The sequence below is a fragment of the Bufo gargarizans genome, unplaced genomic scaffold, assembly GCF_014858855.1.
Source record: "Bufo gargarizans isolate SCDJY-AF-19 unplaced genomic scaffold, ASM1485885v1 fragScaff_scaffold_585_pilon:::fragment_2:::debris, whole genome shotgun sequence".
NCBI lineage: Eukaryota > Metazoa > Chordata > Amphibia > Anura > Bufonidae > Bufo > Bufo gargarizans.
Window position 1 is genome coordinate 224,272 of NW_025334144.1, and position 12,645 is coordinate 236,916.

Here is a 12,645-nt window from a genome sequence, read left to right on the forward strand (position 1 = left end):
CCCGTAACTTACCAAATAAGTAAAGTGTGAACTGATTCTAAGAGTGATGCTTGTCAACTGCCTGTCATACTGACTCACAATAACTTTTTTTACTACAACAGCGGACTAGCCATGCATGTTTCTGCAATGCACAGTGATGTACACTGATTTACATACTCCCTGCAGCCAGCAATTAGCTGATGTTTAACATACTTTGTCACAAAATAATTTAGATCAAATAAATTAATCACTAATCATGTTAATAGATATGGATCTCCAAGTAGATGATGGATTGACCCTACGCTAGATGAGTAATATATAAATAGTCTCAGTTTGAATTAAGGCGCTGGAAAACATAGGAGATGGGGTGGAAACAAATGGCAGCAGGTGATCTGGATTGATGAATCACATATTGAAATATTTGGCAGTAAGAGAAGGCAGTTTCTTCACAGAAGAGCTGGAGAGCAGTAATGAATCTCTGCAGTTAACAGTGAAGCATGATGGAGGTTCCTTGAAAGTTTGGAGCTGCATTTCAGCAAATGGAATTGTTATTATTACTGCTGTCCTCAATGCTCATAAATACAGGCAGATCGATCACTATCAAGACCATCAGGGAGCAAAAATAGAATCACTCAGTACATCCTGCAGGGTAAAATGAATATGCAGGTGCATATTGTGATAATTAAAGGGTAAGCAAGGTATAACAGCATTCTATAAATGTACAGTATATGATCTATATATAAACTAATACCACATCTAATATACAATGAAATAGGATTTGCCCATCCACCATAGAAAGATGACCTCAATACAGATGAGAACCTTTTATAGAATGCTGCTATGCCTTACATCACATATCTGATTGGATCCAAATTTATTCTGCAGCAGAACAACAACCCCAAACATACAGCAAATCTCATTAAGACCTAGCTTTAGTGTAAAGAAGAACAAGTAGTCCTGGAAGTGATGATGTCAACCTCATACAGCTTTGATTTCAACATCATTGAGTCTGCCGATTATATGAGCAAGCCTACATCCACAGAAGATCTGCGGTTACTTCTCCAAAATGTTTGGAACGACCTCCCTGCCGAGTTTCTTCAAAAACTGGGTGCAATTGAACCTAGAAGAATTACCGTAATGCTGTTTTGAAGGCAGTTAGATTTCTCTTTTGCTCTTTCACTTAAAGATAAACTATTAACACTTCTATTTTTTAAAGCATTTTTACACCTGTCTAAAATTTTTGAACTTTATTATATATTGAATTATTTTTACTCGTGTGGGAATTGTACTACTAGATTACAAGTGTTATTTTGGCTGCATTATGCACACTAGTGATTTTTTTTCTTATAAAAACATTATCCTAACAAAAGAATAATCTGAATCCATTCCATTACCATTGATAAAATTGTTAGGAACTATTTGATAGCAAATGTTTCAGGGTTCCAAAGTAAATATAGGCATCAAGAACATTTGTGGAAGGTTATATGGAAATATAAGTGATGACGTAAGTCTAGGATGTTTTTGAGTTATAATAGGCAAAGTCAAGTGTTTCACAAATTCACTCAGAAGGTATCTTGAACACTGGTGTTTCCATTCGGTAACTATGAAGTGGTTGATCCTTGCGCTGGTTTGTCTCCAGCTGTCAGAGGGCTTGGTCAGGTCTGTAAATATTCAGTTATACAAAAAATATTTCAGGGTTTGTGATGTTTCATTAAATTATACCTTCTCAATTTATTTTTAGATATTGCAATCAAACTTTTTGACTATTGTTTTTAGATATTTGTAGTTTAGGAACTGGATCCTTCATATATTCAACTGCATTGCTGTCCTTAGGTGTTGAGCATAGGAGCAATGTCTACTTGCCCCACCGTTCACTCTGATAGGCTTCAGGCCTAATGCCTGTAGCCTAACAAAGACAGATGCAGACCTGAGCCAGGCTGCATACAGGTTGTGTCTAGACTCCATGAGCTGTAAGGACCTTGTGATGTCACAGGGTCATATGACATTCTAACATCACTTGGGTTTGAAGCAGCTGCTGGATTTACCATCAGGGATCTATATGCCATGGGCTCTGGGAATAAAGATTAGTAGCATAATATAAAAATAATAACTAACCCTATTGATGGTGTCAATGGTTGGGTCCTGTGTCCTGCACCATATCTCTGACAGCAGTATGTGGGCAAGTATTTGCGTTTGTTATTTTTCATTGAAAGTATGGCATTTGACCACTATAGTGATGGTGGTGGAGGTGTCACTATGGGGACATTGGTTCTCCTGGGGCACTACAAGGTAGCATTTTTTGTACTGGCAAACATTATCATACTTACCTCATCCATTTTATTGTGAAAAGCCGGTTTCAGCCATTTTGATGGAAGATCCAACATGAAATCTCAAGCGGCCCGTGATGACGCAGTGATGCATGGGATTTTGCGCAGGGTCTTCAATAAAGAAGGCGGTGGTCAGCTCTTCACGCTCAAATGGATAAGGTAAGTATGATTTTTTTTTTCTTTTTTACCGTCATTCAGAGAAAATCGATTCGTTACCACAAGGCATGAGGAAATTCGGCTTTGTGGAAAATCTAATTATTCAGATCAGATCGATCAACACTAATTATTACTTCTGGGGAACAATGGGGGACATTACTACTACTGGGTTCACTGTAGGAACACTATTACTACTAAGGGCACTCTGGGAGGTAATTATTACTATTGGTGGGACTTTTGTTAGCTCTATTGCTGTGGGCACAGTGGCACAGTATTAGCCTATCATAATAAGTTTTTAGGGGACACTATGAGTGTGACGAAACCAACCTCGCCACGGTGTTTTGGAGGGGGCTGGTTGCTAGCCTCTTGCCTCAGGATTATGGCCCATACTAACTTTAAAGAACACAGGCCGGCCGCACAGCTTAAAATCTGTCTTTGGCATTGTATTTTATTATGTGAGGGTACCCAGATGGCTAGTTTAATTGTATTCGTGTGGTCTGAGTGCCATTCACCTAATGATATGCACTCAGACTTGAGCTATCTGGGAATATGTTAAATGTCTGTGGTTGCTGGGAGGGTGTGACATTGTGTGTTTAACTGGTGATTTCTGTCCTGTTGTCCCCACATGTGTATTGGCGATCTCCCCTTTGTCCTGAGAGATAATTGGATTATCCCTCGGTTGTCTCTGGGGCAGAGAGGAGGAAACCATGATGCATTGTGGGGATGTGCTGTATCTGTTCGGTGTGTCGCAGTCTCCATTCTGGTCCCCTGGGGGCGTAGCCACCAGATGGAGACCTGTATAAATATGGGCGGGTAGCCCTCAATAAAGTGTTCCTGTTTTATCCTTCATCATGCTGAGACTGGTGTTTGGATAACTGATCAAACTGGGGGATTGCTATACGCTGAAGATTTGCTATACTCCCCTGGCATAACTACTAGCTCTTGTAAGAGCTGTTCCTGCTCTCTGGCTGTAGGAGAGGTTCATCCACTGGAGCCTGGAGCCTTGTCGTAGGTCCAGCGTGGGTGGAGGACGGTGAGACCCCAACCAAGCTGCGGCGGTTCGTGGGGTCTGCAGTGCGTACGGTGTCAAGTGGAGTGCTTGGAGTCCTCGGAAAGCACTAGGAGCATCTATCGACGGAGGTACCCGGTCTGGGTGCCAGGTGATCCGTTACAATGAGGGTCATTTATTAAGTCTGGCATTTTAGATGCCTGTCTTAATACCTCCATGCACTGGCGGTGGATCCGCCGAAGTTATGAAGAAACACCAGCCACTACATAACTTCGGTGCATCCACTGCCATCTATGCCATCTTCCTTGCTAGCTTAAATTCAGACCATTTTCTACACACGACCGTTGTTTGGGTCCGCATCCTAGCCACCGTTTTACCGGCTCGGATGCGGACCCATTCACTTCAATGGGGCCGCAAAAGATGCGGACAGCACTCTGTGCGCTCTCCGCATCCGTTGCTCCGTTCCGCGGCCCCGCTAAAAAAATATAACATGTCCTATTCTTGTCCACGCTTTGTGGACAAGAATAGGCATTATATTGATGGCTGCCCGTTCTGTTCCGCAAATTGCGGAAGGCACACGGGTGGCATCCGATTTTTGCAGATCCGCTGTTTGCGGACTGCAAAAAACGGCAAGGTCGTCTGCATGAGGCCTAAGGGATTAATCGGTTTGCACTAGGGGATACTTGGCATGAAAATGTTGAGAACCACTAACCTATAGCATGCTCTAACCCACTTAAGGGGTGGGAATAGCTCTTTCGGAGCTCACATAATGACATAATTAGAAGACCCTGAAGCTAGGTCCCAAAACGATCAGTACTGATTAATCGTAAAACACATTTTTGTCTCTGCTTACATTTAGATATGTATGTACAGTTATGTTATGCAGCATTATCAACAGCGTAGACACAATGGCTCACATTTACTATTCAGGCTGCGCCTGAATTCTGAGGTAAATAGTGACAAGATATGAGACAATTTGGTGCATCTCATTTTAGACATATTTGCCAAGATGGCATAATTTACCAGTGTGCTTTAATGGGAAATGGGGCATGGCTTAAGGCAAAATGGCAATAAACTTTGGGCTCAAAGTAAGCCAACCAATAGGTGGTATAAAGTTTCCGGGAAACTTGAGTTATCATCCAACCTGAGTTACTGTGATCCATCTGGTGCATGTCTACACAGCCCTTCTAAGCTTATACTGTCTACAATTTAGATGGGATTAAATATTCCTCAGTGCTCAGTTTGAAATAAAGACGCTTGCTATAGAACTGTCAGTGAGTAATCTTGTTCCTCAATTACTACAAAACTACTCAGGCATGCAGGTTATATCTATATATGTTGTACAATATACTCATCAATCCACTCTCATCATTCAGAGTCCCTCTGATAAGATCAAAATCTATAAGGGAGAAGATGAAGGAAAAAGGCGTTCTGGAGCAGTTTATAAAAACACACAAGAGGGATCCAGCCATGAAATACAGCTTCAACCACCACAAGAATGACTTTGCAGTGGCCTATGAGCCAATGAATATGGATGTAAATATTTTTACAAATCTTTCGCTATCAGATAATATTATTTAACACATTAATTAAAATGTTAAGAGCTTACTGTTGTCTCAGTTTGTAGCCATGTGAGATTTTTTTTTATTTCGTAGCCAGAATATATTGTTTTTATATTCCTCATGTAAATGGAATGTACTCACCCACATGTATTCTTCAGTGTGGCTTATATAGGGGTTGTTCCCCTTTTATTAAGTAATGGTCTATCCTCAGGAAAGGCCATCGCTAGCTGATTGGTGGCAGTCCCACACCCTACAACCCCGCAAATCAGCTGTTCGGCAATAGCTCAAGCACTGGAAAGTAGACAGTGCTCTCAAATTTGTAGTTGAGTGAGTTGTAGTTGACAACACCTTTACAATCAATTTTACATAATTTACACCTTATCACTCTGTGTTTAATGAGGTAATCATAGTAAAAAAAAAATAAATATTTAAAGGGTTTCTCTGGGCTCTTTTTTTTAATAAAAACAGGCCTTTCTTGTAATCTGTGTTTAGTTAATATTTACCCCTCCCTTACTCTGCTGTTACCACCATCCCTGCTGCACTCACCCAGGCTAATAAGTGCCCTTCTCTTCCTGTTCCACTGCATTTACTATTATTCAGCTAAACAGGAAAAGACTGCACACATAAGGTCAGGACCTAGCCCACAGCCTGTGTGAGTGCAGTGGGGATGACGGCAATGGCTGAGCAAGAGATGGGTAAGTTTTAATCAAACAATCTTTTTTACACAGGTTAGAAGAATGGCCAGTTTTTATAAAAAGCCTAAAGAACTCCTTTATATGTGACAAAAACGCCCTAAATAATTATGGTATTTGCTAGTAAGTGGAGCTCCATTATGCATAGGTTCTTGTTATGCTTCTTGTCTGATACCAAGCTTAGAGCATAGCCACAATTAAGCTGATTAGTCACCAGTGTTCAGTTGTTGAAAACACCAAGAAATAGGACATGAAGTTAGTCAAAATTCAAGCCAGGAGTGAATTTGGAAATGAAAAGACCAGAGATAGAAAAACACACACTGAAACCTAGCCATAATCACTAGCTAATAGTAGTATAGTGTCACTGAACCCTTTATATGAGAGTCCTGGAATCCCGTTGACTAGCTGGGAGGTGCACCAGCACTGCTCAGCATCCTGGTTTGCTACTTTTCAGAAAAAAAAGACAGCAGCATTAGCCAAAGCAAAATGTATGTGGTATCATATGAAAAACAAAATCAGCTATCATTTTCTATATTTTTTTCTAGATGCATTAATTAGTCTGCCAAAAACTCTGTTTTTAAAATATTATGGGGTGGCTATTTGGGAGTCACACATTTCCTGTACTGCCAGTACGGCAGGGTGTGTGTGCTTTGTGGGTGAGAAGGATGGAAGTCAATTGACAGAGAAATGTCATAGATTATTAAAAAGGTTGTCTGGAACATTAGTGGCATATCACTAGGGTGTCTATCTCTAGAACTCAGCTCCGGACCCATTGTCCTGATGAAGGGGGCAGTCCGCCCCAGAAACGCGTAGACTTTTATCAAATAAAGAACCAACTTTATTTTATGCACCTGAGTCCTGTCTTCTGCAGCAGCGCCGTTAAGGTTCAATATATATGCACATATATATATTTTTTTTTATCACCTTCCACCACTAGAACTCAGCTCCCAAATAGAACAAGAGTGCGCCGCACATGTGTGGCTGCCCACCAGTCATTTTTATGGGGGTGCCGAAAATAGCCAAGCACTGGCTTGGCCATAGAAGTGATTGGAATTACAAGGTGCTCTATCATGAACTTTTGGCGCTCCGTTCAACATATAGGTATGGCTCCCAGATAAGTTATATCCTAGTGATATGCCACCAGTGTTCCAGGTGAGACCACCCCTTAAAAAGTCTCCAGGAACTGATGTTACTAAAGACCTTCGCTCAGAGTCTAGAATGCTACAGGGGATATGCATAGACGACCTTATATGAATATACATAGAAACATAGAATGTGTCGGCAGATACGAACCATTTGGCCCATCTAGTCTGCCCAATATACTAAGTACTATGGATAGCCCCTGACCCTATCTTATATGAAGGATGGCCTTATGCCTATCCCATGCATGCTTAAACTCCTTCACTGTATTTGCAGCTGCCACTTCTGCAGGAAGGCTATTCCATGCATCCACTACTCTCTCAGTAAAGTAATACTTCCTGATATTACTTTTAAACCTTTGCCCCTCTAATTTAAAACTATGTCCTCTTGTAGCAGTTTTTCTTCTTTTAAATATTCTCTCCTCTTTTACCTTGTTGATTCCCTACATACAGGTTACAGTGTTACTAAAGTACCTTATCTAGGCCTCAAGCAGTATATTAGAGCTGTCACTGACTTTCCCAGACTCTAATAATAATGTAATAACTCTTTACATTCTTTGTCAATCTATACAACAAAGCTGACATGCGAGCTACAGAAAACAATTTATTGTAACTGATATGCCGGCGGTGTGAAAACAGAAAACTTAAAAAAATATATATATATAACAAAGTATACAGTATATTTATAATAAAAACTGATATAAAAAATTTCATTTTCTGTTCTTACATAACTTTCAATATAATATTTTATGAAGCTTTATTAAACACCTTGGGGCACATTTATTAAGACCGGCGTTTTAGACGCCAGACCTAATAACCCCTATACCTGGGGGTGAATCCGCAGAAGTTATGAAGAGGTACCAGCCTCTACATAACTTCGGCGGATCATCCACCACATCTAAATATAAGACAGCTTCCTAAAACAGGTGTAGACAATGGTAAATGAGATGGGCCTACCTGCCTGTGCCCTTATCAGCCCATAGCATTCCCACTTTTATAGACCTGGCATGAGCAGGAAAAAGTGGCAGATTGCAATGCAAAGAAACTTTGTGCCACAATCTGTGCCAGAAATACGCTAATTTAGGCCTATTTCTGTTGGATAAATGACCTGTGTGTTTTTTTCTGTTCCAGGCTTGTTACTATGGACAAATTAGTGTCGGGACACCACCACAAAACTTTATGGTACTGTTTGATACAGGGTCATCCAATCTTTGGGTTGCTTCTACTTACTGCCAGAGTGAAGCTTGCCGTGAGTATTTGGGAGGATCATATGAAAAATATGCAATGGGAAAATAATAGCCAAATTGCAAAACTTAGTCTAGGTTCACAAATACATTTTCTATATAATACTCAGTTCCGGTTGCCAGTCCCTTATGACAATAATTAAAACTATTTTATATAGATAATATCATAAAAATAATTATACAAAATACATATCTCTAATACTAATAAAACATATTTTGAAATAACAGTGGACTTAAACTTTGATGAAAAAGTACATTTGTTAAAGCTGTCAGTAGGCAGGGCACATACTGAGTTTTGTTGAGGTCATATGATTTTTATTTGTACACTGCAGATGTGATGCCTATATATATACTGTTTCAATAGGGTTTGGACAGGGGAACCTGTTTTTTACTCTGTGAAAATGTTTCTTGGCAATATTTAAAAATAAAGTATTCTCCCTTTTTCAGTTATAGATGTTTTTTTCTCAAAATGTACACCGTAGGTAATTTAACTGAATAAAGAATTTTGCTTCTTTAGAGAACCACCCACTTTTCAACCCAAGCCAGTCATCTACCTATACCTCCAATAATCAGCAGTTTTCTATGGAGTATGGCAGTGGCAGTCTTACTGGTGTCTTTGGATATGATACTGTAACTGTAAGTAATGTATCAGATTACTTCTTAACAGGTGCTTTAACTTTTATCCTTAAAGGGGTTGTCCAGGAATGTATCAGGTGCCTACCTACCCTACTGAAAGGATTATACTTTCCTGCTCATCACTGCTTCAGTCCCCTACAATGGATTCTGCATCTCCATACTCTGGTCTTGGATTTGTTTTCTTCCTTGCCGTCATTGGCATGGTCACCTTATCCTCTTCAGCCAATCGTTGGTTTCACCTGTGATTTGTTCCAGACTGGAAGATGGAGACATGGGAGCCAGCACGGAGGTAAAGAGTGTGGAGCAGGCCGCTGGCACCTGTTAGAAATGATGTATTCATGGACACTCCCTTTAATGAAAATACTACTTTTGACATATTCTGTTTTAGTAAATTGGTAAATTTGGTAATTGTATCCCAGAATATTACAATTTTCCAACACCCATTTTAACACCCATTTGTCAATTTAGCTTAGTTTCTGGGTGCAGTAACAGAGGAATGAAATAATGCATGGTTATAAGAATGCTCAAGAATTGTTATTTCATGGGGAATGCAGGAATTTACTAAAACACACATATCAATAATGAGTGACAGGTCCTCATTAATGCAGATATTTGAGATGTAAAAAGTCACCAGGTTAGTAAACTATTCCTAAAATGTGCAAACTCCAAGCTTTGTTTTAACAATGTAAAATACAGTAATAACAGGAATATTGAGGAAAAGCATCACCTTCTCTTACATAGGTACAAGGCCTGACCATCACAAACCAAGAGATTGGGCTAAGTGTGAATGAACCAGGCACCAACTTTGTGTATGCTGGCTTTGAAGGAATCTTTGGAATGGCCTACCCTTCTCTTTCTGCTGGAGGTGCCACCACTGCTATGCAGGGCATGCTGCAACAAAATCTGCTCACTTACCCAATCTTTAGTGTCTACATGGGCAGGTATGTTTTTGCCAAATGTGCATTTATTCGTTTTAATAATTGATGATGTTACTTATTAACTGAGAAATTTAAACACTTAAAGGCTTTGCAATCTCTTTGTAGTCAATCAGGAATGGTCGTTTTTGGTGGTGTCGACAACAACCTATATTCTGGTGAAATCTATTGGGCACCGGTCACTCAGGAGCTGTACTGGCAGGTTGCAATTGATGAGTGAGTAATTTTTGGGACAAATGTAAGCTTGTCATGGGAAACCATTGTATTTGTACAGTAATGACCCACAAAACTCTTACAAAATTAATGTATTTCAGGTTTTCCATCAATGGACAAGCAACAGGTTGGTGTAGCCAGGGTTGTCAAGCTATGGTGGATACTGGAACTTCTCTCCTTACTATACCACAACAGTTTTTGGGAACCTTTCTTCAGTATGTTGGTGCTCAAGAAAGCCAGAATGGAGAGGTGAGAATGGTCACAGAACATGAATATGCGCTGTAGCCTATCAATAAACATTTTGAGGGTCTGGGGGAGGCAAAGTTAGTGCTCTGGTCAAACTATGAACTACGAGACCAGTGTATGTTTTGATTTATTTCTTGTGCAGCTTTGGATGCTAACAGTATAGACCTGTCGCTATAATATGCTACCCTTACATAGGGCAGCATATTAGGCTGAGAGATCTGCATCAAAGGAAGATAGATATGTGAAATAAGTTCTATATTTACATTGTGTAAATAGATAAAAAAGCAAAAAACACGTATGTCCCAAAAACTTTCTACAATTAACATGTTGTATAATCAATCATATTTGATATGTAAACTAATAGGACATCATCAGTCTGTCTTTTCATTCATAGTACTTTGTGAACTGTAACAACGTGCAGAACCTTCCAACCATCAGCTTCACCATCAACGGTGTGCAGTTCCCCATTTCTCCTTCTGCCTATATTCTTGAGGTACCTTGCTTTTGCATTCACATTCATATGAACAATGAAAGGTTAAAAATTGTTAATATTTTTATGTATATGATTTTAAATATAATCTTTTATATATTTATCTACAACTAATAATTTAGTTCATTCGCTCTAGGGCCACATTCCTATCGCCATTCTTCATTTCCAATGTTCTGTTCCATTATAGGGTTGACACAATCTGTGACAGAAGCCCCCAATACAGCCTTTAACACAGATAAATGTGACCTTACACACACAATGTAGCCCGTTAACCTGCAAAAATGTTGGTTCATGAAAAGATCCAAGTCATATAAGGTGCTGTGAAAAACAGTAAATGTCTGCCATATTCAAAGATAGTAACAAGAAAACGTACTAAAACTGAACCTTTACACTTCAAAGTGCAAATTATATCTTAGATTCCCCTCTTCTATGAAGTAATTGACACCCAAGTTTCAAGTAATGCACACAGTGAAGCAACGTGCCCAACAAATACAGACCTTCATGTTCCAGCATCTGGTACCTGTGCCTCTAGTGAACACAGTATAAAACCAAGCAGAGCATATTAGGAGTATAATCTGAGGCAGATGGAGCTACAGAACTAGCCAATAAAATTCAATTTGCATGAGCACTTATTTTAATAGTTTAAATTAAGGTGAGGAGTTTTGACCATGCTAAACAGCTGACAGCACTAGGTGAGAGCTAGGAACAGCAGCAGAAAATTAAGTTTTTTAAAGCTTTTGTCATCAGGGGTAGTGTGAGAGAGCAATTCACAGTGAAGTGCAGTTAAGGAGCACAATCTGGCAGAATAGCAGTTCATATTCACATAACTCATAATAATATAAGCTCCACAAAAGTCATGTTTGTGCTACACCTATCACTGTTAGCAGCTTAGCATGGTCCAAATTGCTGTCAGACTCATTTTAATAGAGAAAATTTGATTTTAGGCAGTCCCACACACAATGGTTGCTGCTCATAATGATTTTTGTGGAAGTGTCTTTTTTATGTTATCTAAAATTTTTGAGGATAACATGATTTTGTGGTAATATTGAATTCACTCATCTCAGTACATTGTTCTTTGAATTTGCAGAACAATGGCTACTGCACTGTTGGAGTAGAAGTGACCTACCTGCCATCTCAAGATGGTGAACCCTTCTGGATTCTGGGTGATGTCTTCCTCCGCCAGTACTACTCTGTTTTTGATATGAGTAACAACAGAGTTGGATTTGCACAATCGGCATAAACACCTGCAGTTAGGTACCTTTTTCATATAAAAATTGGTGCAGACTCTGCTTATAAACTAGTACCATGAAAGAAAAAGTTATGTAAAAGCTATTAACTGTGAAATAAACCAATGAAATGACTACCCACAACATACACTTTCTGTGATATGAACGTCATTGTACATGTATAATAGAGAAGGGTAAACCATGGCACACTTATACTGTCGAACACACAGAATTCTTTATTACGGTGCTCAAATTAGTATAAGCACAGATCTGCTTTCAACATTGTGGTTCTGCCTTCACTATTGTTGTGGATGTTTCCCTAACACTAATAACTTGGTACCAGAGTGCTGGCCATTATTGATCTATATTGTACATGTATAAGGCATATAAAAACTGAAAAACAACATTGAGTGAAACCTTCTACTCCATAAACACATGCCAATAAAACATTTTCTAAACATTCCCTTGTATTGAGTTTCTATATTTCTAGTAACTTATCTAGCTTATCTCTACCTTCTATAATACACAAATTGCATATAACATTCATAAAATATGCCTTCTTATTAGATCCTTTTATTTTTGGGGGAAAAATCAGATCCCCTTGTGCAATTAAAGATTGCAGCTGACTGGTAGTGGTGTTCTATTAGGGTACGGTCACATGGTCAATTTTCCTGATACAGTTTTGGAAGCCAAAATCAGGAAGGAAAGTATAAAGGACAGATACTATTCCCCCTATTTTTATCATTCACTCCTGGTTTTGGTCTCTAAAGCAGCATCAAGAAGCTTGACCG

At 39.2% G+C, this 12,645-nt stretch overlaps 1 protein-coding gene across 1 annotated transcript; it reads left to right on the forward strand.

Annotated features, from left to right (window-relative positions):
• Positions 1-1,582: 1,582 nt before the first annotated feature.
• LOC122922647 (gastricsin-like) lies at positions 1,583-11,868 on the forward strand. The gene is made up of 9 exons (XM_044273328.1): positions 1,583-1,638; positions 4,848-5,007; positions 7,996-8,113; positions 8,626-8,744; positions 9,486-9,685; positions 9,788-9,895; positions 9,994-10,141; positions 10,533-10,631; positions 11,716-11,868. Exons 1-9 carry the CDS (start codon positions 1,583-1,585, stop codon positions 11,866-11,868), a joined length of 1,161 nt encoding a protein of 386 aa, XP_044129263.1.
• The last annotated feature ends 777 nt before the right edge of the window (positions 11,869-12,645 follow it).

What these genes read in the sequence shown, in the direction of transcription:
- LOC122922647 (XM_044273328.1), top strand. Translation starts at nt 1,583, where the DNA reads ATGAAGTGGTTGATCCTTGCGCTGGTTTGTCTCCAGCTGTCAGAGGGC. An exon ending in CTGCCAGAGTGAAGCTTGCC is followed by an intron (nt 8,114 to 8,625) that starts GTGAGTATTTGG and finishes TTGCTTCTTTAG; the next exon opens with AGAACCACCCACTTTTCAAC. An exon ending in TTTAGTGTCTACATGGGCAG is followed by an intron (nt 9,686 to 9,787) that starts GTATGTTTTTGC and finishes ATCTCTTTGTAG; the next exon opens with TCAATCAGGAATGGTCGTTT.